We start from the raw sequence: 27791 nt of genomic DNA on the forward strand, positions 1-27791 counted from the left end.
AAGACTGAGACCCAATTATAGGATTATAGAATACTTCTCCTACCCCCACCTCATCAATAGGATTTCTGCATAATAGCAGGGGATTACAGCTAAAAGAACTGCAAGCCTCATACTCTATTCTTAAATTCCTATTCTCGGAAAACCCAAAGACAATAGGGAAGACAAAAACAAAGACACTAGAGGAAATTTTAGCTTCTGACATCACAGCAAAGCAGTTAACACAGCATAACTCATAGCCAGATAAACATAAAACAAAAGGCCTACCTACCTCACTTCCTGTTACCTGATACATCCTATTTGGCTTTCAATAAAAAAGTTTTACATGACTTGCTAAAAGGCAAAAACAACAGTATGAAGAGACAAAACAAGAATCAGAACCAGAGTTAGATAGATTGTGGAATTCATTAGAACATGAATTTAACATAACTGTGATTAATATGCTAAGGTCTCTAATGGGAAAAGTGGACAATATGGAAGAACAAATTGGCAATTTAAGCAGAAAGAAGAAAACCCTAAGAAAAAGAAATGCTAGAAATCAAAAACATGGCAATAGAAATGAAGAATGCCTTTGATGGGCTCATTGGTAGACTGAACATGGCTGAGAAAAGAATCAGTAAGCTTGAAGACATGTAACGCAAAAACTGATAGAACTGGAAGGAGAAATAGATAAATCCAATATTATACTTGGAGACATCAACACCCTCTACAAGTAACTGACAGACGTAGTAGACAAAAATTGTAAGGCGATATTTGAACTGAACAGCACCATCAATCAAATGGATTTAATTGGCATTGATAGAACACTTCATCCAACAATAGCAGAATACACCTTCTTTTTTATTCTTCGTTTGTTTTTGTTTACTCTTAGAATACATCTTCTCAAGCTCACAGGGAACATTTCCCAAGATCAACAAGATTCTGGGAAATAAAACATATCTTAAATTTAAAAGAATAGATATCATACAAAGTATGCTCTCAGACCTGGAAAATCAAATACTTGGAGATCAAACACACATTTTTTTTTTTTTTTTTTTTTTTTTTTGTGGCTGGCTGGTACAGGGATCTAAACCCCTGAGGTTGGTGTTAGAACACTGCACTCTAACCAACTGAGCCAACTGGCCAGCCTAAACACACTTTTAAATGACACATTGGTCAAAGGGTAAGTTTCAAAAGCATTTAAAAATATTTTAAGATAAATAAAAATGAAAATATAATCTATCAAAATTTGTGGGTTCCAGTGAAAGCAGAGCTTAGGGGGAAATTTACAATGTTGAATCCATATATTACAAAAAACAAATATCAAAATCAATAATCTAAGCTTTCATTTCAGGAAAACTAGAAAAAAAGAGCAAATTAAATCCAAACTTAGCAGAAGAAAAAAATAATAAAAATCAGAGCATAAATAAATGAAATTGAGAGGAGGAAAACAATAGCGAAAATCAACAAAACCATTTCTGTAGCAGTATGAGAGTTCTAGCTCTATTACATCTTCTCCAACAATTTAGTATTTTCTATTGTTTTTCACTGTAATCATTTTGGTAGGTGTGGTGTCCAGTGTGGTTTCAGTTTGCATTTCTCTGATGTCTAAAGAAGTTAAGCACCTTTTCAGTTTCACCTTTATTGGCCATTGGATATTCTTTTACAAAGTGGCTGTTCTAGTCTTTTGCCCATTTTTCTATTGATTTGCAGGTGTTTTATATTTTGAATATGAATTCTTTGTTGGATACGCATGCAGCAAATATCTTCTACCCCGCCGTGGGTTGCTTTTTCACTCTTAATAGAGTCTTGATGACCAAAAATTATTAATTTTAATGTAGTGCAACTTCTTTTCTTTCTGGTTAGTACTTTTGTGTCTTATGTAAGAAATCTTTCTCCTACTCCAAGGTCACAAAGTTGTTCTATATTTTTCTCAAAAACTTTTAACCTTTAAATCTGTAATCCACCTGGAATTGATTTCCTGTGTGATATAAGGAAGGGGTCAAGGTATATATTTTTTCCCATGGATATCAAATGGCCCAGCACCACTTATTGAAAAGACCATTATGTCCCCTCTGTACTGTACTGTGATAATCAAGTGACCACTTTCCTTCCCTCTTTCTGCAAAAATAACTGCATTATTTAATTACAAAAATAATATTCACTGTTGAAGATTTAAAAAACATAGTTAAAATAAAGCAAATAATAAAAATAAAAGCAAATAAAAATAAAGCAAAAAATAAAACCCCAACAAACTCAAGTATAATTATTATTAACACTTAAGTGTATATATATCCTGACTTTTTCTATAGCTATATACCTATGAATATTTTTTAAAACCAAAATGGGACCATAGTGTCAATCATGGTTTTTGAACTACTTTTCACTTAATATATCATGAATATCTGTGATGTCAACAAAAATACATCTAAAACATTTTTAATAGCTAAATAGTACTCCTTTTTACATTGTACTCTCCCATGATATAGTTATTTTGACATCTGGTTGGCTTTCTCTTGGCATTTCTCCTTCTTAAATGATGTGTAGCTAGATTCACAAACCATGAGTGTGAAAGTTTTTAAGCCTGTTGTGAATCGCTTTAGAAAAAACAAAAACCTTAGTCAGAGAGCAATTAGTGAGGCTGTTGATTGGCAATAGCTCGATTCTCCTGTTGCTCCAGATAGCACAATTACCTGTTGGGCTTTTTCTTTTTTTGAAAAATCTCACTGCACTGGATAAACAAGCTATAGCTTTGCTATTGCAACACAAATAATTCCCCAAACTCTTAGTATTTTCTCTTATCTTTAGTTAATCTGAATCTATCACCCCTGCTTTATCATTTAACTTTTTTGAGCTCAGTTTCCTTATTGGTACAAAAATGAATAATGTACCTATCTCACAGTGCTTTCATGGGAATTTAATGAGTTAATGTTTGAAAAGTGTATAAAATAGTACCAGGCACAGAACAAACTATACTTTTCTTCTGGAAGACTATATAGACTATGTAGTTTTCTATGTCCCCCTTCATGATTTCTTTCTTATAAATTAAAAACAAGACACCATTTAAAAAAAATTTAAATGGCAAAGATTAAGGAACCAATGATATTCAGGGCTGCTTGGGTTGCAGTGAGACTACTACTCTCAAACACTGATAGTGGTTCTAGAAACTATTAAAATCCTTCCAAAGTGTGACTAGGCAATGCTCAATAGCCTTTGACTCAAGAATTCCACAAAGTAGTCAAAGATGTTTCTACACAGTAGTCATCACTGTGATATTTATTATAAAACATTTGGAAAAAACCTAAAAGGCCCAAATAAGGAATTAAAATATGGTGATCTCTAAGCTGACTGCCCAGTCATTAAAAATGTGTTCATATACCTTTTAATGGCAAGAGAAAATGTTTACACCATAGGGTTAAGTGATGAGAGTGAAATGTAAAGCTGTAAATACAGCATGATACTGATATGGATTGAATTGTGTCCCCCAAGTTTTATGTATTAGAAGCTTGATCCTTATTGTAACTGTTAAGGGTAGGATACCCTATTATGGAAATTGAAAGGTGGGGCCTCAAAGAGGTAATTGGATTCTTAGGATCATGCCCTAATGAATAAATTAATAATGGTGGTCACAGGCGTGGTCCTGAGGGTTAAGAGCATGTGCGTCTCTGTCTGCTCCACCATTTTCTACCATGTGAGACTCCTGCATTGCTGTAAAGCCACCACCAAAGGTGGCCCTCACTGTAAGTGTTTCTCAGGCTTTGGACTTCCCAGCCTCTGAAACTGTAAGCAATAAATTTCATTTTCTTAACAAAGGACCCAGTTCTAAGTATTTTGTTATAAGCAACAGAAACAGACTAATACAGATACTAATTATCTGTAAAAAAACAAAACAAAACAAAAAACCTGAGATAAAAGAAGGGAAAAAAACATATATTAAAATATTAATTGTACTTGTCTCTGGTTTGAGTAATAGAATTATGAATCTTTATTCCCTTCTACACTCTTTTCTTATTTTCTAAATTTTATGTATTATTTTAAAAATCTGAAAAAAAAGGTTATTTCAAAAACTATTTCTACATATGATAGGGCACAGGGCATGTAAAGAGAAACTGCTTGCCAATAATTGAGAAAACATACTTGTGAATAGCCAGGCTTTAGATACAATTTAGCATATCACTTAAAGAGAAAAGATTGAGAAATTATCTTGTTCAATAATATCTTAGTAGTCTGTTTCAAAGACTGACTTTAGGATCGGACTTTATTTTTATTTTATAATTGAGTACTACATGCAACAATACATAGATGATCACAACAGAAATGTGGGAACCTGTACACAGCATACAGTTTCTAATGCATTTATTCTCTGATAATCCTAGATGGTATTATCATTTTAAAAAGTGTGGCTTGGGGCTAGCTCAGTTGGTTAGCTCAGTTGGTTGGTGTGGTATTACAATATCAAGGTCAAGGGTTTGGATCCACATACAGGCCAGCTGCCAAAATAAATAAATAAATAAATAAATAAATAAAACAAAAACAAAGTGTAGCTTGATGAGATCAAGAGGAAATAATAGAATTGCTATTATTATTCTGGCCCATGAATGAACTTAAAACCATATTTAGTTCTAAAGAAAAGTTTAGAGCCTTTTCTGCACTGGCTAGTGTCTTTGCAATACGGAGATTAACAGTTTAAAGAAACAGGTTAATAAATACATTGAGGGTATTTTTCAACAAATGTTCATTGTGTGATAACTGCTATAAAGTATAGAATGTGTAATGGAGATATTAACTCAGCCTGAGAGGGTCTGGAAAAGCTTGTCAGAAGAAGTACCACTGAGCTGGTTTTTTAGGGATCAATGAGGAGAGGAGGAAGTAATTTCCAGGCATAGTGGACAGTGTATGCAAAGGTGAGGAAGCATAAAAGAATTAAAAAGGATTATACTCACTCATAAGAGATGATATACGTATTTTTTAGCTTCAAATCTGGGCAATGAGCTGAGAAGTTTCCTTACGGTTCTTTGTTCTAGAATTCTATGACAACATGTTGAGAATTGTGACATGCAATAAGGTGTTTGCCACGTATAATTCCAAATAGCTAAGCAAGATGAGAAGAATTTAAAAAATCAGCAAAAATCCAGTCTGAAACAAGATTCACTACAAGGGCATGAAGATTTGTGATACTTTCTTTAATTTCTGCAACAATCTGAAAATGCCTTCAAATATTCCTTTGAATATCCACTGTTACTTTTCATTATGTTACACTAAAATTCCATTTTACTCTTAGTTCGTTGCTAATGTGATAATTTATAAAGAGAAAGAATACCATTAAAACAATAATATGGGGAAGGGTGAATGGGAAAAAGGGGTAATTCCCAGAGATTATTTTGTCTGAGCATTTTTTTGATTCACAGAAGAAACACATTCAATTGTAGACTTTCTAGAAAAACACTTAAAACTAGTTTTGTATTTACATTTTAATAGCTTTATTGAGATATAATTCATATACTTAAATTTTTTCAACAAAAGTTAAAAACATCTGTAATCTTGTCAGATAGCACATTAATATTTTGGTATACTATATATCCTTTTAATCTTTTTCCCTAGATTTTTCTTGGATGTAAGCATCTGACCTGAAGCAACAAAAAGACAGTACTAATTATAACAATTTTATTGATTAAAAAAGTGTGTACTAAAATATACCAAGACAAATATTATGTAAAAATATCCCAAATTTCTATCAGTAATTACCTTGGTGAAGACAGGAGGCCAGGGTTGTTGAGAGGGTAGTGGGAGCAAAAGAATATTTTAGCTTTATCTCCAATATTCTAATTTTTTAAAAAGAATACATTCAATGTATTACTTAAGCAATTAAGCATTAATAAAAAACAAAAAATTCAAACATAAAAAAAGTTGCCACATCTATAAAATAAATTTTAAAGGGGGCCGTTATGACAGATGGAAGAGAATTAACGTTTGGTTTTGGCAGGGAAAATAGTTTTAGGAGCCTTGTTGTGCCACTACTCCTTCACTGATACAATAATTTCCCGACTCGGTTGTTTCAAAACTATTGTTTCATATGATTGAGAAATGTTGGAGTTATCACAGTGCTCAGAAATTAAGGTAGCCAAACTGGTTTTTATTTTTTTATTTTCCTCCAGGAATATGTTCCTGATTATCAAATTTCAGTGACTCTTAAGGATCTTAAACACCCTTTAGAGTCAAATAACTAAATTCAACAAACACATATTGAACACTTATTTATTTTTAAAATATTCAGTTACAGCAACAGATACTCCATAAGGAGATTAAATAATTAAACTGCATAAATGTGTTTTCATTTTTAAAGTACACTTAATTCACCTGAGACTTGGAGGCTAGTATAGTTCATTCTCATTGTGATGACACTGGGAGTATCAGGAAGATCAGAAGATTGGGCCTAAGTATACTCACCATGCATAACAGGCAGCAGCTGTTCATATTACAGGCATGCTACAAAGTTTAAAAAATCTCATTTCACATGATTTTTCTCTATACTAGGCCTTTATCTAATTGGGGTGGGGTTGGCATTTCTGCAGCCAGCATGCTACATACATAGCAGGTAGAAACACGAAAGATATGAGGCATAGATAATCCAAGTAGTGAGGAAAGCTAAGAATGGAATGACCTGCTGTGTCAATTTCTGCTCTCCTGATGGCCCCATCTGATGTGTCTTCAACATGCTACTCCTTGAAGTCTCCTTCAGGAGCTGTCCTGAACCACATACACTTTGCTCTCCTCTACTGTGTAACAATATAAGAAATAGTATATCCACTTGTATGCTCCCTAGGTAGGCAGCACACATTATTTTATTTTACTGTTGCATGGAGCTCTTTCTATGAAAAGTGTTTTTAACATAAACTGCTCACTCAGCAAAGAGGAAAAGGTTGAATTAGTTAAATACCCAATTACAAAAGATGTTACAGTAAAATATAGCTAAGATTAAAAAAAAGACAAAACCAAAAAAAAAAAAAAAAAAACCCCAAACAGAGCCATAATTCTTTATCTTATATTCTTATATCCAAAAGATATGAAATCAGAAAACTTGTTCATAAGTTTGGTGACAAAACCTGACCTGACCTATCTAAGGCTCTTTATAGTTTTTTGTTATCATACTCACAATTTGACAATGAAGTCCTACTCCAGACTTTTTTAATGGTTTTGAGTGAAATATTTTATATAAGCCCTATGAGTTTTCTAAAGTCTGAAAAATTTTGATTCTAAAACACAACTAGCCTTAAGTTTTCAAATAAATGATTATAAAGCAATATTTCCCCAACACATAATGATACGATGATTCAACCAAATCCAAAGATGATTACAAGAAATATTTTTGTCTCCTACTGTGTCATGAGGATGAGTCTCCAGGAAAAGAGAAAAGGCATGTTAGAGCAAAGTGTAGGCTGCACAAAAATTGACACAGTAATGATTTACTAAGTGATGCATCTTTAATACACTGTATAATTACCAGAAGCTATTAATCCACAAAGACAGCATATAACGCTGCTGCTGATAGTTGTCTCCTTAAAAATGAAAAGTCCCATTCTTTTGAAACTTCTTTTAGATATAGTGCTTTAGGATATTCTTATTCAATGGGTTCTCAACATTAGAATCTCATCAGTGGTTAAACATTAGAATTTCCCAGAGAGCTTTCTAAAAACACCCATGCATGGGCCTCACATTCAGACATTCTGCTATGCCTGATCTAGAAAGAGGCCTTGGCAAGTGTTTTAAAACTCCCTACATTATTCTAATGTGCAGCCAGAGCATTGCAATGTCTCAATACCCAAGCTGTACTCCAGATCTGGTAAATCAGAATTTCGGGATGTGAAGCCCAGACACGAGTATATTTTTTAAAACACACCTAGGTGCTTCTAATGTACACCCAAAGTTAAAAACTAATGGTTACAACCTACTGATTTCATCAGTTTAAGGAATAAGGATATAAACTATTTTGTTTTCTTAACTGAACTCAGTCAGCTCTAGATTGTCACTATGATAGTGTCACTAATAAAAAATTCTAAGTTTTATCCACTCTGGTGGTGGCGTATTCAGGGACTTCTTCCTCAATTTAAGAATGTAAAAGGGGCCGGCCCCATGGCGCACTCGGGAGAGTGCAGCACTTGGGAGCACAGCGGCGCTCCTGCCGCGGGTTCGGATCCTATATAGGAATGGCCAGTGCACTCATTGGCTGAGCACGGTGCGGGCAACACCAAGCCAAGGGTTGCGATCCCCTTACCGGTCACAAAAAAAGACAAAAAAAAAAAAAAAAAAAAAAGAATGTAAAAGGAGCAGGGGGGAAAAAGGTAAGAAAATCACATAGAAAATACTTAAGAATACTTTTTTAGCAAAATAAGCCATACCATGTCAAAACTCCTTTAGCACACAGTAAGTCATGGTGAAGAAAAAAATTGAAAAGCAGAATTCACTGTAGTTGAGGCTACAATGTAAAGGAGAGCATAACTTAGAAAGTACACAGTAGGAAATCACAGCATTTTCAAGCAACATATGACAGCAAATTAAAAAAAACAATAATTTTTCCTTGACTCTTTAACTGTTCAAAATGCCAGTGCTAAACCAGATTCCTGTACATATTTCTTTTTTTTTTTTGTGGATGGCTGTTATGGGGATATGAACCTGTGACCTTGGGGTTACAAGGCTGCACTCTAACCAAGTGAGCTAACCAACCAGCCTAGATTCCTGCATATATTTCAAAGAAAGCTAGAAAATATATTAAAAATATTGAATTCAAGATAGTCTCTGTTCAGAGAGCAACTGAAATATATAGTAAGGTGCACATTTTTAGATATAAGATCAATTTCTTTTGCTTTTAGTTAAAAATATGTTTTTTCATGCTTTCTAATGGGTACATGAAAAAAACATTTACTATTTTTTTAAAAATTACTAACCCTGAGGAAGAACCAATGTGGAGTAGGCCACACAACTCACTACGGACCAATCTCCACACTTTTCACAATGGTGAAAGGGAAGATAATGGGAGAAATCCAGGATACTATACCTTATTTAGACTTCCACACACATCAGCTTAAACCATTTGAAACAGATATAACATTTGGGTAACTGGCACAGTGGCATTCTCTGCCTCCACTGAAAACTGTTTTAAAATATCATCATTTTTAGTCCCTACACTGTTTTAAACAAACAAAACAAAGCAAAATAAAACTTGACATCGACTACTATGTAGACATTTTCAGTTCAATATATAGCAATATATAGGGACAATATAGCATCATTGTTCAAGAACCTCCATTCAGCAGAAGAAAAATATTCTTAAGTTCTATGAACTCTTTCACTAGAAGGATGTTAGCTGTTACAAGGGAGATGAGAGAAAAATGTGGAATTCCATAACAATGGAATATGGGAGGCATTTCTGCTTTGCCATTACAATTATTATTCTTAGGATGAAAGATGGAATCGCAAATTTAGCTGAACTCATCAGTTTCAACCTATGGATATGAAATAAAGTTCACTCCCTGGGCCAAAAACCCCAAGCCACTGTTGGTAACAAAAGGGCAATAACGACAGAAGAAAACAGATTCACAGCATTATTATCAAGAATGGGTTTCCCTGCTATGTGCTTTGCCTCATTCGTTGGCCTGTTGACCACCATGCCAGTGCTTTCATCCAAACCTGGAGTGGAAAAAAAAGCAAGTGAGGTAGAAAACCCAAATGATTTGATTTAAAAAAGAACAAATTAGTTTTTTTTCCTCCAAAGAAAACAACTTTTGAAAGATTATCAGTAACTTGTAAAATGACATTAGTGGATATTTTATCTGATGAGAGATATGGAACCCTTGATTGCAAAAATCCTCTTTGAATAAATGAGTTTCAACACATCTCAATTATGTTCTGTCAGTACCTCTGGAGTTGCTTCAGAAGTGGAAGGGAGAACAAAAAAGGCAGAGATGGCATGAAACTGACAGGGTGGGCCTGCCTTCCCTGTGACTCCCTTCCAAGACCAACCAGGGAGGCCTTTGAGAGTAGGGATCACATCTGTGGCCTTGGTGATGGATACACAGGGCCCAGCACAGTGTTGGCATAAAGGAGGCAGACAAAGATTTACAGAATAAATTCATCTCCCCTACTGCCCACATTGTTTTTCCAACTCAGTCAATATGACCAGAAACTTCCCCAGTTAGAGCCCAATTTAGGCTTTTTAGAAAATATGTGTACTGTTCGTGTGTGTGTGTGTGTGTGTGTGTGTGTGAGTGTGTGTGTGTGTGTGTGTGTGTGTGTGTGTGTGTGTGTAGAGTTACTGACACTTCAGCGTGAATTAAAATCGAGCTTCTTCCTCCTTCGCGTCTAGATGAAACTAACGAAACCAAGAGAACAAGCATTGTGACCAGTGAGGAGGACAGCGGAGAGGCAAGTAGGTAATCTTGGGGCATGTAGACCACTGGGAGGACTGTACTCAGGGAACCCTTCTCTGGCCTCCCAGCCTCTTCATAATGTCAGTCAAAGGAGAGAACACAGGTTGGTGAGAGTGTGGAGTAAATGCACACCTAACAGAATATGTCAATACACTGATAGGATGGGAGAGCCTCAGAAGCAGAGCACAGAAAAGGTGAAGGAAAACTGACTTGCACATGTCTTGAGTGGCACTAAAAACTCAGTGGCGATAACAGCAAGCATGATATCGCAGTGGGTAGGTAGGTTGTGTGTGTGTAGTCAGATTAGTACAATAACTCTCTCTCAACTGGACTTGAATAGCAAATGGAAGGAGGTGCAAGAAAATGATCTGATCCTAATTGTCCTGATTTCATGGGATCAGGTGGCAGCCCACTAGCAAAAGCACTTGTTCCCTGCACTATAGTATCCTTCCCACACAGCTTCTAATCATTGCTCTGCAGGACTAATACTCTTTCAGTTAATTTAACACAAAAGAATAAGAAAACCAAAATTGTAGAAGAGACTTTGCCCTATCATTTCTGGTCTCTCAACACCTGGTGTCTTTGGGTTTGTTTTCATTGTCACATTTTTTTTTTCTTTTCCATATTTCTTCCCCATTTCTTTAATACACCAATAAGTTGCAATAATAAGGGCATGTTCTTACCAGTAAATTGCATTGTAGCCCCTAAATATGAGTCTACAATTGATCCTAGTAATCCAGCTAGACCCCCAAATACAATAATTGGCCACTGGGGTGCAGAAATGTCTAAATCATTCACAAAAACCAACTGTGTGAGGAAGTATGCGATGCCAACGAAGGTACCTCCAAGGAGACTGGAGGCAAGGCCCACCATTGTAACCCCTCCGTTGGTCCCTGAAGAAGAAACATGGATAAAATCATCTGATTAACAATCAGCAAACACATAAAGTCAGAAAAGCAAAAAATTTTAGTACCTGTCTATCATCAAGGCTAATTTAAAAAAGGGTCTCTCTTTAATGCAACCTAAAGACTGTAGCCTACATACAAAACAATCTTTTCTCCTCAGTAACTTCTGATATTCTAAGCAGCGTAGTGGAATGGTTCAGCAACGTCAAATGGTTCAGTGGGGCCAGATTGTCTGGTTTCAGTCTTAGTTCTGCCACTTTCTAGCTGCGTGACTGTGGTTAATTTATCTACCTTCTCTGCACCTTAGTTTCCTTATTTGCAAGATGGAAATAATAAGAGAACCAATTCATATAATTATTATGAATACTAAGTGGTAATCCATATAAAGCAAAACAGTGCTTTGCACATAGTAGGTATTCAAAATATGTTAGTTGTAATAATGACAATGATGATAAATGAGGAAGAAGAGGAAGAAAAAAGGAGGAGGATGAAAAGGCAGTGCTGGAGGAGGAGAGCATGAGGGACGAAGTGATGAAGAGGAAGAAGAAGAAGAAAAAGAAGGAGATGACAAAGCAGCAGCAGCAGTAGCAGTAGTAGTTGATAACGGTAATGGGAAAGGGAGATGTATGTTAAAGCACCGATTACATAAAAAGCCCTCAAGAAATACTCCATTGTTCTTTTTTTCCCTTTCCCATTGATATGTTTGTGGGTCAATCCTATGTTCCTGTATGGTTTATCTAAATCTTACTAACATTTTCTGGAAGTATTATTTATTCACCAATTAAATGGCCTATAGCACTTTTCCAATTTAGACTAAATATAAATAAAATTCTTAAAAGGCTCTTAAATAAGAAATACACTAAATTAAGAGGGGTGTTTTTTTTTAAAAGAAATTCAAGTCAAACTCACCAACTGGAACTTTATCCCAGGTTGTTATCAGCCTTGGTGGGCTTTTACTCAGAACTGTGCCAACTTCGGAAGCCCATGTGTCTCCAGCAGAGCAGGCCAGTGCAGCCAAGAGAGACAAGCACATCCAGGAAGCAGTGTACTGCTTGGAAAAATCGATTGGGATTTCCCCAGGGCCATTTTCTATCATGTACAGCAGTGCCAGCTCTGTGGGCACAGCTCCGTTACAGAACACCTGAACCCAATTCCTTTGCCCACCTGGAAACAAACAGATGAAGAGGACAAGAAATGTTTTCTTCTCAGAAAGAAAATCATGCACTTATAGAAACTTATATTTTATAATTTAAGAAAAGAAAAATTACTAAAATCTTTTAAAAAAGACTAAAAGTGGTATGGCACCTTTGCCCACATTCTATACTATTATTAACAACTCTAGAATAATTAATGATAGACCAGTACTTCTAAAATCCTGCTGTTATTTCCTATTGTAGTGAAATAAATGATAAACTAAATTAGGCTACTAAAGTAATTATCATTTAAGATTTATCTATTTTGATAGTCTAAATGACATGTTCTGAGTAAAAGCTTATGTTAGGATAAAACGAAGTTTACTACTTTGAGTAGTATCAAGCATAATTAATTTTACCTTCCTTATATTCTGAATCCAGACGCTTTTTTATTTCTCCCTTCCATTTAGTGAGTTTCGAAGAAGAAAGGAAAAACATCAGCAAAGAGGTAAAAAAGCTGAAATTTGCAATGGTTAGGATAAATCCAACCACCAGCCCTGAAAGAAACATATATAAACACAAAATTATACTTATTACATATATTAATGCTGTGAAAAAAGAATGGAGTTTTTCATTATTTTCACATTATAACTTGAAATGTACATTTCCAATACATTTTGCACTTTACCAAGTTATTATCAAGCAGTAAAATGAATGTCATTTTGATTAAATTGAAAAAAATTTTTTTCCCATATTTTGATCTCTTTTCAAACAATGCCATATAAATGTAAAATATTATTTTAGACAATTTTTTATAATTAAGTTGCAGAACAGAATGAATAGTGATTTCATTATCACTAAACAATATGTATTATACACATTATATATACTATTTGGATAGAAGACTAGTCTGAAGAATTTTCAAACTAACTATGGCTCTCTCCGGGGAAGTGAGATCATGAGTTTTTCAAGTTTATATCTTTTACTCCTGCCCACCCCCATAGCCTGAGGTTTTTTCTTCTACTTTATAAAGGAAATTCAAAAGAAGATAAGTTTTTTGTGCTTTTCAAAGAACTTTCAAGTGTCACATCTAATTTAATGTGAAATTGAGAGTGGAATATGTTCTTTGAATATGATTTAAGAGTTCTAGACTTTTCCTTGTCTCTTTAGATTTTGTTCAGGCAAACAAAGAAGAAAGAAGGAAATATCCTTTGTTTTTCAATGAGTGATCAATTTTAAGAAAGGCTTATAAAACCTGCAGTTCAATCAAGAAAACAAAGAAGGAAGCTTACATTTCACTGATACAGAAGAGAAAACAAAGCAAAAGAAAGATGCACTCTTGATATCACAGCAAGGTGGAAAGAGGCCATTGAAATTAACTGCTAAATTAGTCAACATGCATGAGACTTATGCATAAGCAAATTCTGTGGGTTGTTTAAGAAATTATAAAGCCTCTTAGTAGGTAATTCTATAAGGAAAGTACAATATATACTGAAATGGGCTTTTAAAATCATCCGGATAAGGCCATCTGTTAAAATTTGAACATGTTCTTGTGAATAAAACTTGGTGGTAGAGAGAGCAAAGTATCTTCATTTATTACCACACTGGTTAGTTAATCCTACAAGAATTAGAGTCAAAATATGAGTGAAATTAGCCATCTATAAAAATGACCAAAACCAAAAGATAAGGCTTTGACTACTGAGAATACACAAAATTCAATCAAGGTGACCTCAAGAAGCCAGCCGTGGATGTGACTATCCCTTAGAACACTCCTTAATCCAAATGAGTGTACCATATTGCATTTGAAGAAAGGATGTGCTAACAGAGAGATGGAGGTAGTCTGAACAGCAGCTATAAAATGGGAGTTTCAAAAACTGAATTTGTCATTATGTCTTCAGCACAGTACAGGTAAAGGTAACTTTCCCCATCAATTCCAATGTTTGGAATAAATTTATTGTGGACACAGCTTTAATGTCTCTGGTCATTAAATTTCCATAGCTAATTCTTCTCATTCTGACTCTGCTCACTAACCTAACAAATTTTTAAAAATTTTTATTTGGAAATAATTTCAAACTTATAGAAGTTTGCTGTGAAGTATGCATAAAACAAATGCACTTCACAGGGCCTGGTTTTCCAAAGCCTTGCTGTTTCAAATATTGACCTTGCAAAGGGCAGGAAATTTTCCCCAGGCTATATATTCTCTGTTGTAAGATAAAGAATTGTAACATAGCAAGGTTGCTGGCTCAAAGACAGACAGGTTTGATTGATATGTAAAAATACTGGGAAATTGCTGTAAGAAGAGAATGTTTGCTAAAATCAAGCTTTTGTTGCAAATTGCATTATAGAATGTCACCTTACTGAATGCTATCAGCTTCTATTGTTAAACTTGTTAAACTGTACTTAGAAAAAATCCCACCTATGTTCTCTTCCTGTAACTTCTTGGTCTAGAGAATAAATGTGGGAAGAGAACCCCAATTCAGGGTTAATTTCCCAAATGGAAGGAATGCCTCGCTCTTGAGGATTCCGGGAGATTAACCCCTTTTTGGGGCTTCTCACTGCTCAGAAGAGATGAGATTTGAGTAATCTTTGGCGGCTCCATCACCCAGGGGAAGAGGGGTGACAAATCCGTGGGAGGCAAAGCAACAATTAAATTTACATAGCTAATTCTTCTCATTCTGACTCTGCTCACTAACCTAACAAATTTTTTAAAAATTTTATTTGGAAATAATTTCAAACTTATAGAAGGTTGCACGAATAAGAATAGTAGAAGGAACACTCATGTATCTTTCACCCAGATTCACCTACTGCTATGGGTGGGATATACAACCAAAAGTCCATTTGTTGAAAACCTGATCCCCACTGTAATAGTGTTAAGAGGGTGGGAAATCCCATTATGATATTTGGAAGGTGGGGCCTTTCAGAGGTGATTGGGTCATGAGGAGTATGTGCTCATGAATGAATTAATCCATCCACTGAGTAATGAGTTATCATGGGTGTGGACTGGTGGCTTTATAAGGAGAGCACATGAAAGAGCTCATGCCATGCTTGCCATGTGATAAACTGTGTTATCACGGGACTCCAAACAGAGTCACCACCAAGAAAAAGGCCCTTACCAGATGTGTCCCCTGGATCTTTGACATCCAAGCTTCCAAGACAGTAGGAAACAAATTTCATTTCTTTATAAATTACCCAGTTTCAGGTATTCTGTTGTAAGCAACAGAAAACGGACCAATATACATATTATTAACATTTTATCCCATTTTCTTTATGGTTTGGGTGTGCTGTCTCTCTCTAAATACATATACAGTATATGTATAAAATATATTTTTTCTGAACCATTTGACAGTGTTATTTGAGGTACTTCAAAAAGTTTATGGGAAAATGGAATTAAAGGATAATATGAATCCTTCTGTGAACTTTTTGAAGACTACTTATATATATCATGGCCCTTTACCTCTAAATACTTGTGTATGTTCTAAGAATAGGGATACAGTCTGAAATAATCACTGTATAGTTATCAATTGCAGTAAATTTAACATTGATACAATACTTCAATCTACTATGTGTATTCCAATTTTGTCAACTAACTCAATATTATCCTTTATAGCATTTTCCCTTGAAGTACAGGATGCAGTTTAGGGTAGTTATTACATCCCTTTAGCCTCTTTTAGTGTGGACCATTTCTACAAGCCTTTCTTCTTTTATGGCACTGTCATTTTTGAGAATACAATTGGCCCATTTTTAAAAAAACAGAAAGTTTCTCATCATGAGGTACTTGATGTTTCATCACTATTAAACTCAGGTTATACATTCCTGGCCTAGATACTACATAGATGATGCTGTGTCCTTCTCAGGGCATAACATCTGGAGGTACTTGATGGCTACTCTCTTCTCATTAGTGATATTAATTTTGATCACTCATTCAAGGTACTGTGCAATTTCCCTTCCATTTAATTACCATTTTTTCCTTTAGAATAAGAAGCTGTTCATGGGAAACATTTCAAAACCATGCAAATATCCTACCCCTCATCAAAATTTCCCCCAGATTTAGTATTTGTTTATGATTTTGCCCAATCCAGTCTTTACAATGATCGTTGCAATGCTGATTTCACAACTCCAGTACTACTTCCACATTTTCCAATAGACTATTGGCATTCTACTGTAAGAAAGATATTTTCTTCTCAAACAAAACGAAACAAAAAACTATCACTGGTATGGACTCACAAATTTCTATTTTTTTCTAATAGCTTATAGTACCCTACTATACTTTACTGCTGGTGCTCAAATTGTCACAGATTTTGTCAGTGGGAGTCCCTTTAAGCTGGCTACGCTGCCCTTATGACATGGCCCCATCTTGTTTTTTTTGAGCATTTCCTTTCATTTTGGCATAAAAAGATGTTCTAGGCTCATCCCAAACCCACCTTGCCCCAGACCTGGGAGAGCCATTTCTCCGAGAAGCTCTGGTTCATTTTAGTAGGTAATAGATATTAGACACCAAGATCTAGGATCTCAGTGTGTTCATTGTTACTGGTGCACCTTTGCTATTTGTGGACAGGGCAAATAAATACACACACACACAAACAACAAATATACACACATGCACAGATATACAACTCCCAATTCCAATCCATCACCATAGGTTCTCTCTTGCCTTTCCCCATTCCTTATTGGCATCCTTCTTTTTCCTTAGTAAGAATCTTGGCTGCCAACAATGACGAATTCACTTAATTGCTCAATTCTATCTTACATCTAAAATTGTTTTAGAATTCTTCACCCACACTACAACAAAAACAAAACTACTAAAAAAAGGATTTGTTTGCTATTTTCCCCTTCCCTTCCCTAAGTCTGAGGATATGTAATTAAATACTGTATTCATATGTTAGTTTTTCTTCTTTTTTTCTTTCAACTTACCATACTCATTTGACATGCAATTGGGTTCATTTCAGTTTGTTTTCAGTTTTAGATTCTCCCTATTCCTATCCTTACTGATTTAATTTTATTTATTAAATATGTAGAACATTAACATGCTTCCAAAAGTCAAACTTATACAAAAAGGTATACTTAGAGAAATGTCACTTCTTCCCATAGCCCTTTTGTCTCTCCCTTTATCTTTTGCTCTCCTTCCATCCCTTTGTAACTAACTGCATTATTTTCCTTCTTGTTTATGTTGTATTAATTTATCACTCCCAGTTTCTTTTCATAAAGATAAGAACATGTATGCATGTTTTCTTATTTTCCCTTCTTTCTTACTTAATAGGTAATACTCTTTATATGTTCTTTTGAACTTTCCAGCAAACTTTTGATAGTAATTTTATAGTCCTTTCAGGAAGATAATGTGCTAATCTGCCAATGAACAATGAGGTCACTATCACCAAGAAACTGACATTCTGCTTTGTAAATTGGTCTCATGAGCATGGCTGGTTTGAGCCCAAACTTGAGAAAGCTTCCAGTGTGGGGATCTGGTAAAAATGTAACTTCTGGTCCTGCAGGGTTGGGGACCATTTTTCCAGAATGTGATAACTACACCAAGGTACTGTTATCCTTTTGTGGCCCAGTCTAGTCTGCCTGCTGTTATCCCTAGTTTTCCTGTTTTACCTCTAACTACAAACTGTTCCACCCCTAATTTATTCTATGGTTGACAATTTCTGTTCCCTGTAACTCTCAAAAATATATTCAGTTTTGCTAAATAAAGAATTTTATTAAATAATACATTAAACAAAATTTTATTAAATAATAGAATAAATATTTAACAATACAAGACATTAAATAATCATTTAATACTTATTTAATTTAAGACAACATGCTTTGAAGGAATGGTTTCTTTCATACAGTCTAAAAATATCTTGGAACTTTTGGCAACTCCCAGCTATTTTTAGAATTAGTAACTGCTATCTCCCGTTCTTGTCTATTCCATCTCCCCACCCTACTCTGTGAATCTCTAGTTATCATTGATCAGAGGTTCATATATATGACAATGGCGTGCTCCCAAATAACTTGAAGACTCAAGGATTATGGTTGCCTTCTGAGCCTAAAACAGGGAAATTCTGTACCCAACAGATGCCATCTGAGAAAGTAAAACACTGTCTACAAATGTCTGATGTGGGAGTAGAGTTGCACCAAAAATTCCAACCAAGATGACCTGGGTAATCTCTGGAAAGCAGAAAAAGGAAAGGCAGAACTGGAGTTTCATAGTAATTTAATAAACTCAAATCTAATCTACAATTTCACATGTAATCTGCTTAGAGAAAAACTGCAAGAATCAAAAGAAGGCTGGTTAGCCCAAAATACAGAAAGCAAAAGCCAAAAGATCCAGAGGCTGGCAGACTTGTTGAACCCTGTCCAAGGTAGGGGACCTTTTGACCTGCAGATTGCATTGTTTCTCAGATTCTGTACTCACCCAAACAACCTTCTAATTATAATCTGATTCCTCAAATGGCCTGACTACAAGAATAGGGCATGCCTGAACAGTGATGCCTGTATTTTGAAATGTCTGGTTCTACATTTTATTGGATTAATAAAATAGCATTCTGGCTCATATATCAATTTCTCATAGCAATAATAAACATTCAGCCAATTTTCTTAGCTCTGATCAACCCTGGGTACCTGACAGAGTGAGTTTTCTACTTCAAAAAGACTGAACACAGACTTGAACTACGGTGACCAAAAAGATGTAAGGCCACCCTTGAGAGACAATGAAGAGCACTATCACTGGCCTTTCCTGAAAATACCCTCTCCTTGTTGTGTACTTTATAGCGTCTTCTTCTGGGGATTAGATACCTCAAACCCATCTTATTTATCATCTGCCCCCTTGACTAGAAATGTAAGGTCTGTGACAGTAGGATTTTTATCCATTTTATTCACTGTTAAAATCCTAAGTGCCCAGAATAGTGCCTGGTATAAAGGAGACCCTCACTGAATATTTGTTAAAAATGAATAAAAAATGGTAAACCACTAAGCTTGAAAGTCTTAGCAAATGACATTAAATTTAAACTTGCCAAGTCAAAAGCCTGATGACAAGTTTTTCCCCTTCACATGCTCAAAGGAAAACTTTCAGTAACTAGATGGACTATGTTAACAATCAGTAGACAACACTTCCTTGGAGTAAATCAACTGCACAATGCTTTATAGTTTACAAGTACTTTCCCATACATCCCCTCATGTGACCCTCTTCTCATTCTGGGAATACTCACACTCTATCTCTAGGAGACCAGAGCCCTCTACTTCAGTGTGCACTTTAAGCATTGCTTCGTCCCGACCCCCATTCTATCAACATCCAGGTATGTGTTCCTGTGTCATGGAGGGCTCTAAAAACCCGAATCCTGAGGAAGTTCTGTAACTCTTACTTCTCAATCCCAAGCATGCTAAAAGCATGATGTGGCAAACCTTAGTAAAATTTCTATGACTGTGAACAGTAGAAGTGCAAGGAAAACAATAAAACTAACATTTATAAAATACTTGCTATGTGTGCCAAGTACCATGCTAAGCAATTTACAAGGATAATTCCTTGTGATAACTCAATGCTACAGATACTATTATTCTTTCCTGTTTTACAGATGGGAAAACGACAACACTGACAGTTTAACTGACTTGCAGTCACACTCCAGTATAGTATTTCCATCTACTATGATATACTTTGAATCAGCATTATATATAGTTTTTATCCTTAAGGAAAAAAAGCTCCAAACAAAAAGACACCAACATTTCATAGAATGAGATTAGGAAAACAATACATCTATTTCCTAAGCACAGATTATGTGTCTAGCACTATTGAAAGAAACATGGGACACAGAAGGATAAGATAAAGGAGTTTATAATCTAGTAGATGTACTCTATTCTCAAGGAATTGCATGGCATATTATAGTACCAAGATACCATTTAGAAACATACTTATTATATTTTTGATACCTGACTTTAAAATTATCAACTACTGAAAAGGAAGTTAACAGCATGCTTCCATCTATCCATCTACTACATTTGATCATTTCTATCTATTAGGACTGGCAGCAATATAATGACTTTATTAGGTTTGAATCCTATTCAGTGAGAATGCGGCACTAAGTACCTTAGAAGTCTAGAACGATATAACCAAAGTGAGAATTCTTGATTTAATCTTAGTCTAGGAGAGTCTAGTTTCAATTTTCTGCAGCTTTCACTGTTTTCCCCTGAGAACTGTCTCATTATCCTTCAAACCTTCTCCATTAACGTGGATGATCATCTACCTCAGCATATGATGAGGGAGAAGGGAGGTGGGGGAGGGGGAGTAATATAAGTAGAGATACAGAGAAACAAAATGTTTGTGGCAATGCCAATTTAGTAGTCATACACACAGAAAAATATGTTAAAAGTAGATAATTAATCTACTTTTCCTGTAGATTAATTAAAACCACAATGAAATCCCACTACTTACTTATCAGAATAGCTAAAAATGTTTAAAGTGACCATTACATGTGTTGGAGAGAATGTGGAAACGCTGGAGCTCTCACACATTGCTGGTAGGGATAAATGGCACAATCACTTTAGAAAACAGTTTGGCAGTTCCTTAAAAACAGTTGAACATGTACCTGCCATATAATCCAGCCATTCCTCTACCAGGTATTTATTCAAGAAAAATGAAACTTTCTGTTTCACAAGAAAACTGAGGCATAGAGAGGATATGTGACTGTCCTAAAGCTATAACTATTATTCAAATTCATCCTGCCTGATTCTAGTACTTGTTCTTTTACCAAACATCATGCTATCATGCCTCCATGAAAGTCTGCTCTAGTTTATAAAACTTTATGAAAAACATCTGCTATACATGAACAAAGAGGAAACAGGATGTGTCCGCAGTGCATTAAGGGCGAAAGATCAGTAGCATTTTGAAAGTAGGGTAGGTGGCTTCAAGACCTGCCAGTTCTAAATAATCCTCATCTTGAAGTGATCTCATCCTATAGTATATTTCGGTGGAATCTTCATGTCTTGGTACTTATAACACTGGTAGTATATGAAAGTTCCAATGTCAAATCGGATCATGTCACTCCCTTGATTTGAGGCAGAGGCATTCCATCCCTTTTGGAATAAAATCCTTACTGTGGTCTACAAGCACCAATATGACTTGGTCCTTGCCTATTTCTTCAACTTTATCTCCCACTACTTTTCCTTTTCTTACTATTTCCCAATCAAATGAGCCATATTCTCACTCTTGAATAAGCCAGGCTTCCACATATCAGGGCCTGGAACATGCTTCTGTCACATCTTCTCATTGCTGACTTCTTCAGGTCCCAGCTCAAAATCACCTCCTTAGAGAACAAGGTTATCCCTGACTGTATCTACCGAAGAATGACCCACATCCAACATACACACTTTATTATCTTTTAATTATTCTCATAAACTTGATCATTATCTGAAAAGTTTTATACATTTATTTATTATCTATCTGCCTTAAAGAATAAAAGTTCCATAAAAACTGAAACCTTGTTCTTCTTGCCCATAGCTATATCCCCAGTTTCCAGAACAGTGGCCCACGTAGTAAGTGCTCAACAAATATTTGCATCGACATAGTTACAGCCAAGTGATCTTCAACGAAGACATAGAGAACATACATTGAGGAAAAGACAGCCTCTTCAATAAATGGTGCTGGGAAAACTGCATATCTGTGTGTAGAAGAATGAAACTAGATCTCTATCTCTCACCATATACCAAAGTCAATTTAAAATGGATTAAAGACTTACATATAAAACTTGAAACTATAAAACTCCTAGGGGAAAGCATACAGGAAACACTGAAGGATGTAGGACTGGGCAAAGACTTTATGAATAAGACCCCAAAAGCATAGGCAACAAAAGAAAAAAAAGTAAACAAATGGCTTTACATCAAACTAAACAGCTTCTGCATAGCAAAGGAAACAATCGACTGAGTGAAAAGACAACCTACAGAATGGGAGAAAATATTTGCCAACTATACAGCGACAAGAAATTTATATCTAGAATACATAAGGAACTTAAACAACAGTAAAAAAAAAAACCCAAATAATCTGATTTAAAAAATGGGCAAAATCATCATGTTGAAGGTTTACCTACACTCCCATGTTTATTGTGGCTCTATTCACAATAACCAAGATATGGAACCAACCTAAATGTCTATTAAGCAATAACTGGATAAAGAAAATATGGTACATATACATAAAGGAATACTACTCAGTCATAAAAGAGAAGGAAATTCTGCCATTCACAGCAGCATCGATAAGCTTGGAGAAAATTATGTTAAGTGAAATAAGCCAGGCACAGAAAGAGAAATACTGCATGTTCTCACTCATGAGTGGGAGCTAATAAATAGATAAATAAATAAAACCCAAACAATAATAATAATAAGTTGAACTTACAGAAGGAGAGAGCAGAACTGTGCTTACTAGAGGCAGGACAGGAGAAGGGGGGTAGATAGTGAGAGGTTGGTTAATGGACACAAAACAGCTAGATAGGAAAAATAAGTTCTATTGGTGTACAGTCAAGCTAGGCATTGATAATTAACAATAACTTATTGCATGTTATCAAATGGCCAGAACACAGGAGATCAAATGTCCTCATAACAAAAAAATGCTTGTTTTGTAATGATGAATCTGCTAATTACCCTGATTTGATCACCACACACTGTATACATGTATTGATATTCAACTCTGTACCCCACAAATATGTACACTCAATACATTTCAATTAAAAAATATTTGCTAAAAGAATAAATAAATTGCCTGTTCCCAATTCAGTTCTGAAAAAGTAATCTAGAACACTAACTTTGGAATGCTCTGCTTGAGATTACTGATAACGATTTCCAAGAGTTATTCTTTCCAATTTCTCCTTTATTTTACACCTAGATGTGTTCTAATGTTTCTGTTAGTAGGAGATTAATTAATCCAACTAAAGGAGCAGAATAGGCAAGGTCCTCAAGAGCCTATCCTATTAATCTACTTTATATTACAAAGTTAAATTTGTATGTTGCACTAGAAGTGTATGTTTATGTTAGTTTTTGACAGAATATGAATACTGAACAAAAAGCATAACTTTATCATCATTTAAAAATATATAACAGGTTTGGATCCATACTGGCCAGGTGCCAATAAAAAAATATATATATGTATATACACACACATATAATATTATGATTTGTAGTCTCATATATTCAGAATTTAGAAAACATGAGTTTAAATTATACAAGCAAGCACTTATTATACAGTTACTTTAGACACTCAAAACAAAAACATACCTCCTAAAGCCCCACTGTGATCTAGGCTTTTCTTTTTAAAGCCATTAGAGACAATCAAAACAGGAACAATGACAGAAAACAGCCAACGCCAAGGAGAAATAGGCCGTAAATTACCTGAAAAATTATAAAGGTGAAGTACAAATTGTGTTAAATCTGCACAGGTTAGTCTTGGCAGTAAGCTTTGATAACAGCTTTCTGAATTAAAATACTGTCATAAGTAGACAAACCAAGATTAAGTCACCAAAGTAGAATATTTATGTTGAGACCTGTATATTTTCAGAGGGGTAATATTACTGGCAAATGGCCAAATAGGTTATGCCCAAGTTTTGAGAACCATTTACAGCCACTTATGATAATAATGTGTATTTCAAATATGGGTATTTGGAGATCTGAAATGAATCTCTGGTTCCTCATTTTTTTTTAAGAGGAGACACATGTTAAATTTTAAGGACTACATAGAATAAACTCTTTCCTTAACAAGATGTAATTATTCCTCTCTCTGGCCTTTCAGAGAGCTCTTTTTAAACAACATTCTGATGGGCTACACACCTAATTCAATGGTCAGAAACTGATTTTTCCAAAGGCTGCATCCAGTTCACAGATGTTTTGTTTGGCTAGCATAATGTTTTCAAGCAATTTGAGTCAATATTTAAAGATTAGGAGATTTCGTATAAAAATCCAAATTTAACTAACTCATTTAGACAGGGCATAGCTTTCCTGTTTAAAACCCTCACCACTCCTGACAGACTCCTAAACACCAAGGCTGAGTGATTTCTTTGTAGTAAAGAAAAGTGTGAACTTCTACTTGTGTCCATGTTTCTACCCAAAATGGGAAAATGAAAGACAAAGGGGCTGAGTGTTTGACAAAAATGAGAAAAATTCTATTTCTGCAAATGAAAACTATTGCCACATGTCTAATTTGCAAAAAACTGTACAGATTTATTCATTTGCATTAGGTGCCTGACGCCAGGAGGAACACTTCAGTTCACAAATCCTGGTTTATTTTATTTAGTTAATACTGGCACCAACAAGAATCTTCTCCTTTCATCTTCCTCCTCCTCTGAAACCCCCATCCCTTACCGTGAATCACTGTGAACGAATAGCCCTGAGATCTATACCCTGGAAAACACCTACGTAGTTATTCACATTTCTTTGCAAAAGGACTAAGGTCTGAAATGGCAATCACTTCTTATATAAATAACCATTTATAAGAGTTCACTTTCTCACTTTCCTTTTCACTTCTGCCTTTGTTGTGAACTGACCAGTATTTTGTTTTTAAGGGTACCAAAGATTATATTCTAAGGCAGCTTCAAAACCTTAAAGATCTGAGTCCGGAGTACCTTACACTCATATTTGCAAAGTGGCTCCAAGCTTTAAAGAAGTCTGTTCTTTTAAAGCGACCAAACGGTAGACAAATTCTTCAAATCTCCAAATGTAAACATTATATCGTCTTCAATTTTTAATTATTTTTACAGGACACATGAAAATGATAAACCACATTACCAATATTCTTATTCAAAATTATAAGCACCACTGTAATTGCATTACAAAACTGTTTTATCTCACTTATTTTTCACCAAGATAGATGGAGTAATTACATAAAACAAGGACATTCTGAAATAGGCATAACCAGTATTATCACAACAAGCATTTATTAAAGGCTTTAAAACATTCAAGGCACTTGCTTATATTATCGTGTTAGGAAATTAAAGAGGATATCAGTTTTGGACTTTACAACGGCACAATTTAAAATTCCACCAATTAGATCATAGAAGAACAATTTAGGACATTCATACTTACCATAATAGGTGCTTGCAGTCATTGACATAATCCAGAAAGCTAAAGAAATGCAAATGATCAGGCTCAATATAACTACATTAGTTATCATCCTTATATATCTTTGGCATATACTGTCGTCAAGATGTGTCATGAAAATTAAGGCTATGAGCACCTGAGGGAGAAAATATATACCGTTTCTAAGAGAAATAAAGTCATGTAAGTTGCCAGCAAAACATTCGTTTAGAGGCAAACATAAATGCCAACATCTTCCATCGACCGAACAAAAAGAAAAAATAATATCAACCCAAACTCCTTCCGGACACTGCTGCCGGTGGAGCGCCCACGGGCGAGGTTAACGCCTCCCTGGAAAAGCAAAGCGCACGCCCTCGGAGCGTGAGGGCCCCAGGGAGGGGAGAGGAGGGCCCAGGCAGCCGGTCGGAGTTCCGGGCCTGGCCAGCTCCGCCCCCACCGCCCGTCGCAGTCCTCCCACACGCCGACTCGGGACAATCCGCGGCCGCACAGGGGCAGCGTGGAGCACCCGAACCGGGCCGAGCCTGGGCCGCGAGCCCGACGCGGCCGAGCGCGGTCACGTGCCGACAGCCGTCCGCGCCACCCCCGCCGCCCGACTCGGATCCAGCCCACCAGGGCTGAGACCCCTGCAGCTCAGCCTCACCACGCCTCGGCTTCCTGCGGCTCACCTCCTGTACGCATGCGCCACAGCCGACTGAAGACACCGCCTCGCTCACGTGAGCAGTGAACGGGCGAGCCTGGCGTACCTGTCCGTGGACTGCCGGACCGCAGCCGGCTGCCTTTGCAGTTCTCTTCAGGTTGTGGATACCTGGAAGCTTAAGTCCTTGCGTTTGGGGACATCCTTAAACGCCCCAAAGTTAAATCACCACCAAGGTAGTAGTAGGATAACAAAATGCAGGTGAATTTAGGCCCAGTAAGTTCGTTGCAAGTATAATATTCGAATGCTGCTTAATCTATAAGGAGTTTATGCCAAATAATGTTATATGGGGGGAGGGGGGAATATACTGTGTTGTAGAAACGGAATTTTGTGACTTAGAAAATCACTTAAAACAGTACTATTTGGTACCTATAATGTGCCGAACTCTGCTGGCTGCTAGATGTAAAAATGAAGCTAAATATATTTCTTCCTACTGCGCTCTCAAATGATTTTTGTCATAACACCACTTACATTGTGGAAATATCTATCCCCACACTCCTCATATTTAAAGTGTTTGCATTCAGTCTATTCATTTAGAAAGCAGAACATGTTAGGATTTAAAATCTGAGTTTTGTGGCCGATTCCATGTTTTATTTGAAATTAACTTGTTTGCCTGGGTTAATAGTAACTAACTGATAATTAGATCATATTTTTTATTTCTTTTCAGTTAATTTTGCTGATAGTGTAAGAAGAGACAAGTCAGTTTCAGACATACAATTGTGTTCCAACCTCTGGGTATTTGCTTTTTAAAAACTCATATTTTAAATTTCAAAATACATGCCAAGACAACTGCCCTTTCCTTTGGTAAGTATCTAACGAGTTAACTAAGGACCAAATCTGTGAAGTAGGACTAAATAGTAATGGCCTTCTCTTACTAAACCACATGCATGTGAGGATACTTCAAAAAGTTCGTGGGAAAATAAAAGATAATATGAATCTTTCCATGAACTTTTTAAACCACTCATATATGGTCTTTATGCAGAAATTCATCATGTGCCTACTATATTTTTGTCTCAGTCTGTTTTGCTTAGGTAATTAATTGGATTACCTCACCAAGCTGACTGGACAATATCATTGTTACCAGAATATTGGGTAAAGTTATTAACAATAAAAGCTAATGCTTTTGTGGTTTGCATGGTGACCTTGTTTTTGTCTCTGCTTAGACAAAATTATGAACTGGTCTTTTTTTTTTTTTTTTTCTTTTTGACTTCATCACAGACATAGGGTGACTTTGATCAGTTGGTGTTCCATGAGATAACCATGGCCTTGGTGTGTCAGACAGTCTCCTAAGAACAGTGTGATATAGCTGTATCAGGTCAGTTCTTGGATTTCAGGGATGATTTCCTCTTATGACTATTAGATCTGGCTAAAATTGCATATTAAATAATAGTGCGTGTGAACTGACCCTTCAAATATTTTTCTTCCATTTTTTCCAGTGTTCAATTACTGGGGTTGTACTCCATAAAACAAATTATTCTAGCTTAAGACTGAAACAATTTGGGAGAATTAATGTAGTTAAAATACTGTAGCCTCACATCTGTGGTTCTGCTTTCCACAGTTTCCGCTACCTGCAGTCAGCTGTGTTCCAAAAATGCTAAATTAAAAATTCCAG

The 27791-nt window shown here is 35.7% G+C and overlaps 1 protein-coding gene across 3 annotated transcripts; it reads right to left on the minus strand.

Moving 5' to 3' along the window:
- Positions 1–4237: 4237 nt before the first annotated feature.
- Positions 4238–26144, minus strand: TMEM19 (transmembrane protein 19). 3 transcript variants are annotated; one of them, XM_063075948.1, is made up of 7 exons: positions 26126–26144; positions 25474–25624; positions 23674–23787; positions 12858–12995; positions 12215–12469; positions 11084–11293; positions 4238–9660 (listed from the first exon to the last, which is right to left on the minus strand). In XM_063075948.1, exons 2-7 carry the CDS (start codon positions 25601–25603, stop codon positions 9497–9499), a joined length of 1011 nt encoding a protein of 336 aa, XP_062932018.1. In that variant the 5' UTR covers positions 25604–25624; positions 26126–26144; the 3' UTR covers positions 4238–9496. The 3 variants fall into 3 exon arrangements, with proteins under 3 accessions (XP_062932018.1, XP_062932019.1, XP_062932020.1); XM_063075949.1 differs by lacking the exon at positions 26126–26144 and adding an exon at positions 25757–25887; XM_063075950.1 differs by lacking the exon at positions 26126–26144 and having other exon boundaries at positions 11243–11293; positions 25474–25682.
- Between the last annotated feature and the right edge of the window lie 1647 nt (positions 26145–27791).

This window comes from Cynocephalus volans, chromosome 12, assembly GCF_027409185.1.
Source record: "Cynocephalus volans isolate mCynVol1 chromosome 12, mCynVol1.pri, whole genome shotgun sequence".
NCBI lineage: Eukaryota > Metazoa > Chordata > Mammalia > Dermoptera > Cynocephalidae > Cynocephalus > Cynocephalus volans.

Coding starts and splice junctions, on each gene's coding strand:
- TMEM19 (XM_063075948.1), bottom strand. CDS start 25,603: ATGACACATCTTGACGACAGTATATGCCAAAGATATATAAGGATGATA. Junction 12,996..23,673: donor TCACAGTGGGGCTTTAGGAG/GTATGTTTTTGT, acceptor TGTTTCTTTCAG/GGCTGGTGGTTGGATTTATC. Junction 11,294..12,214: donor CTGGGATAAAGTTCCAGTTG/GTGAGTTTGACT, acceptor TTTCTTCTTCAG/GGACCAACGGAGGGGTTACA.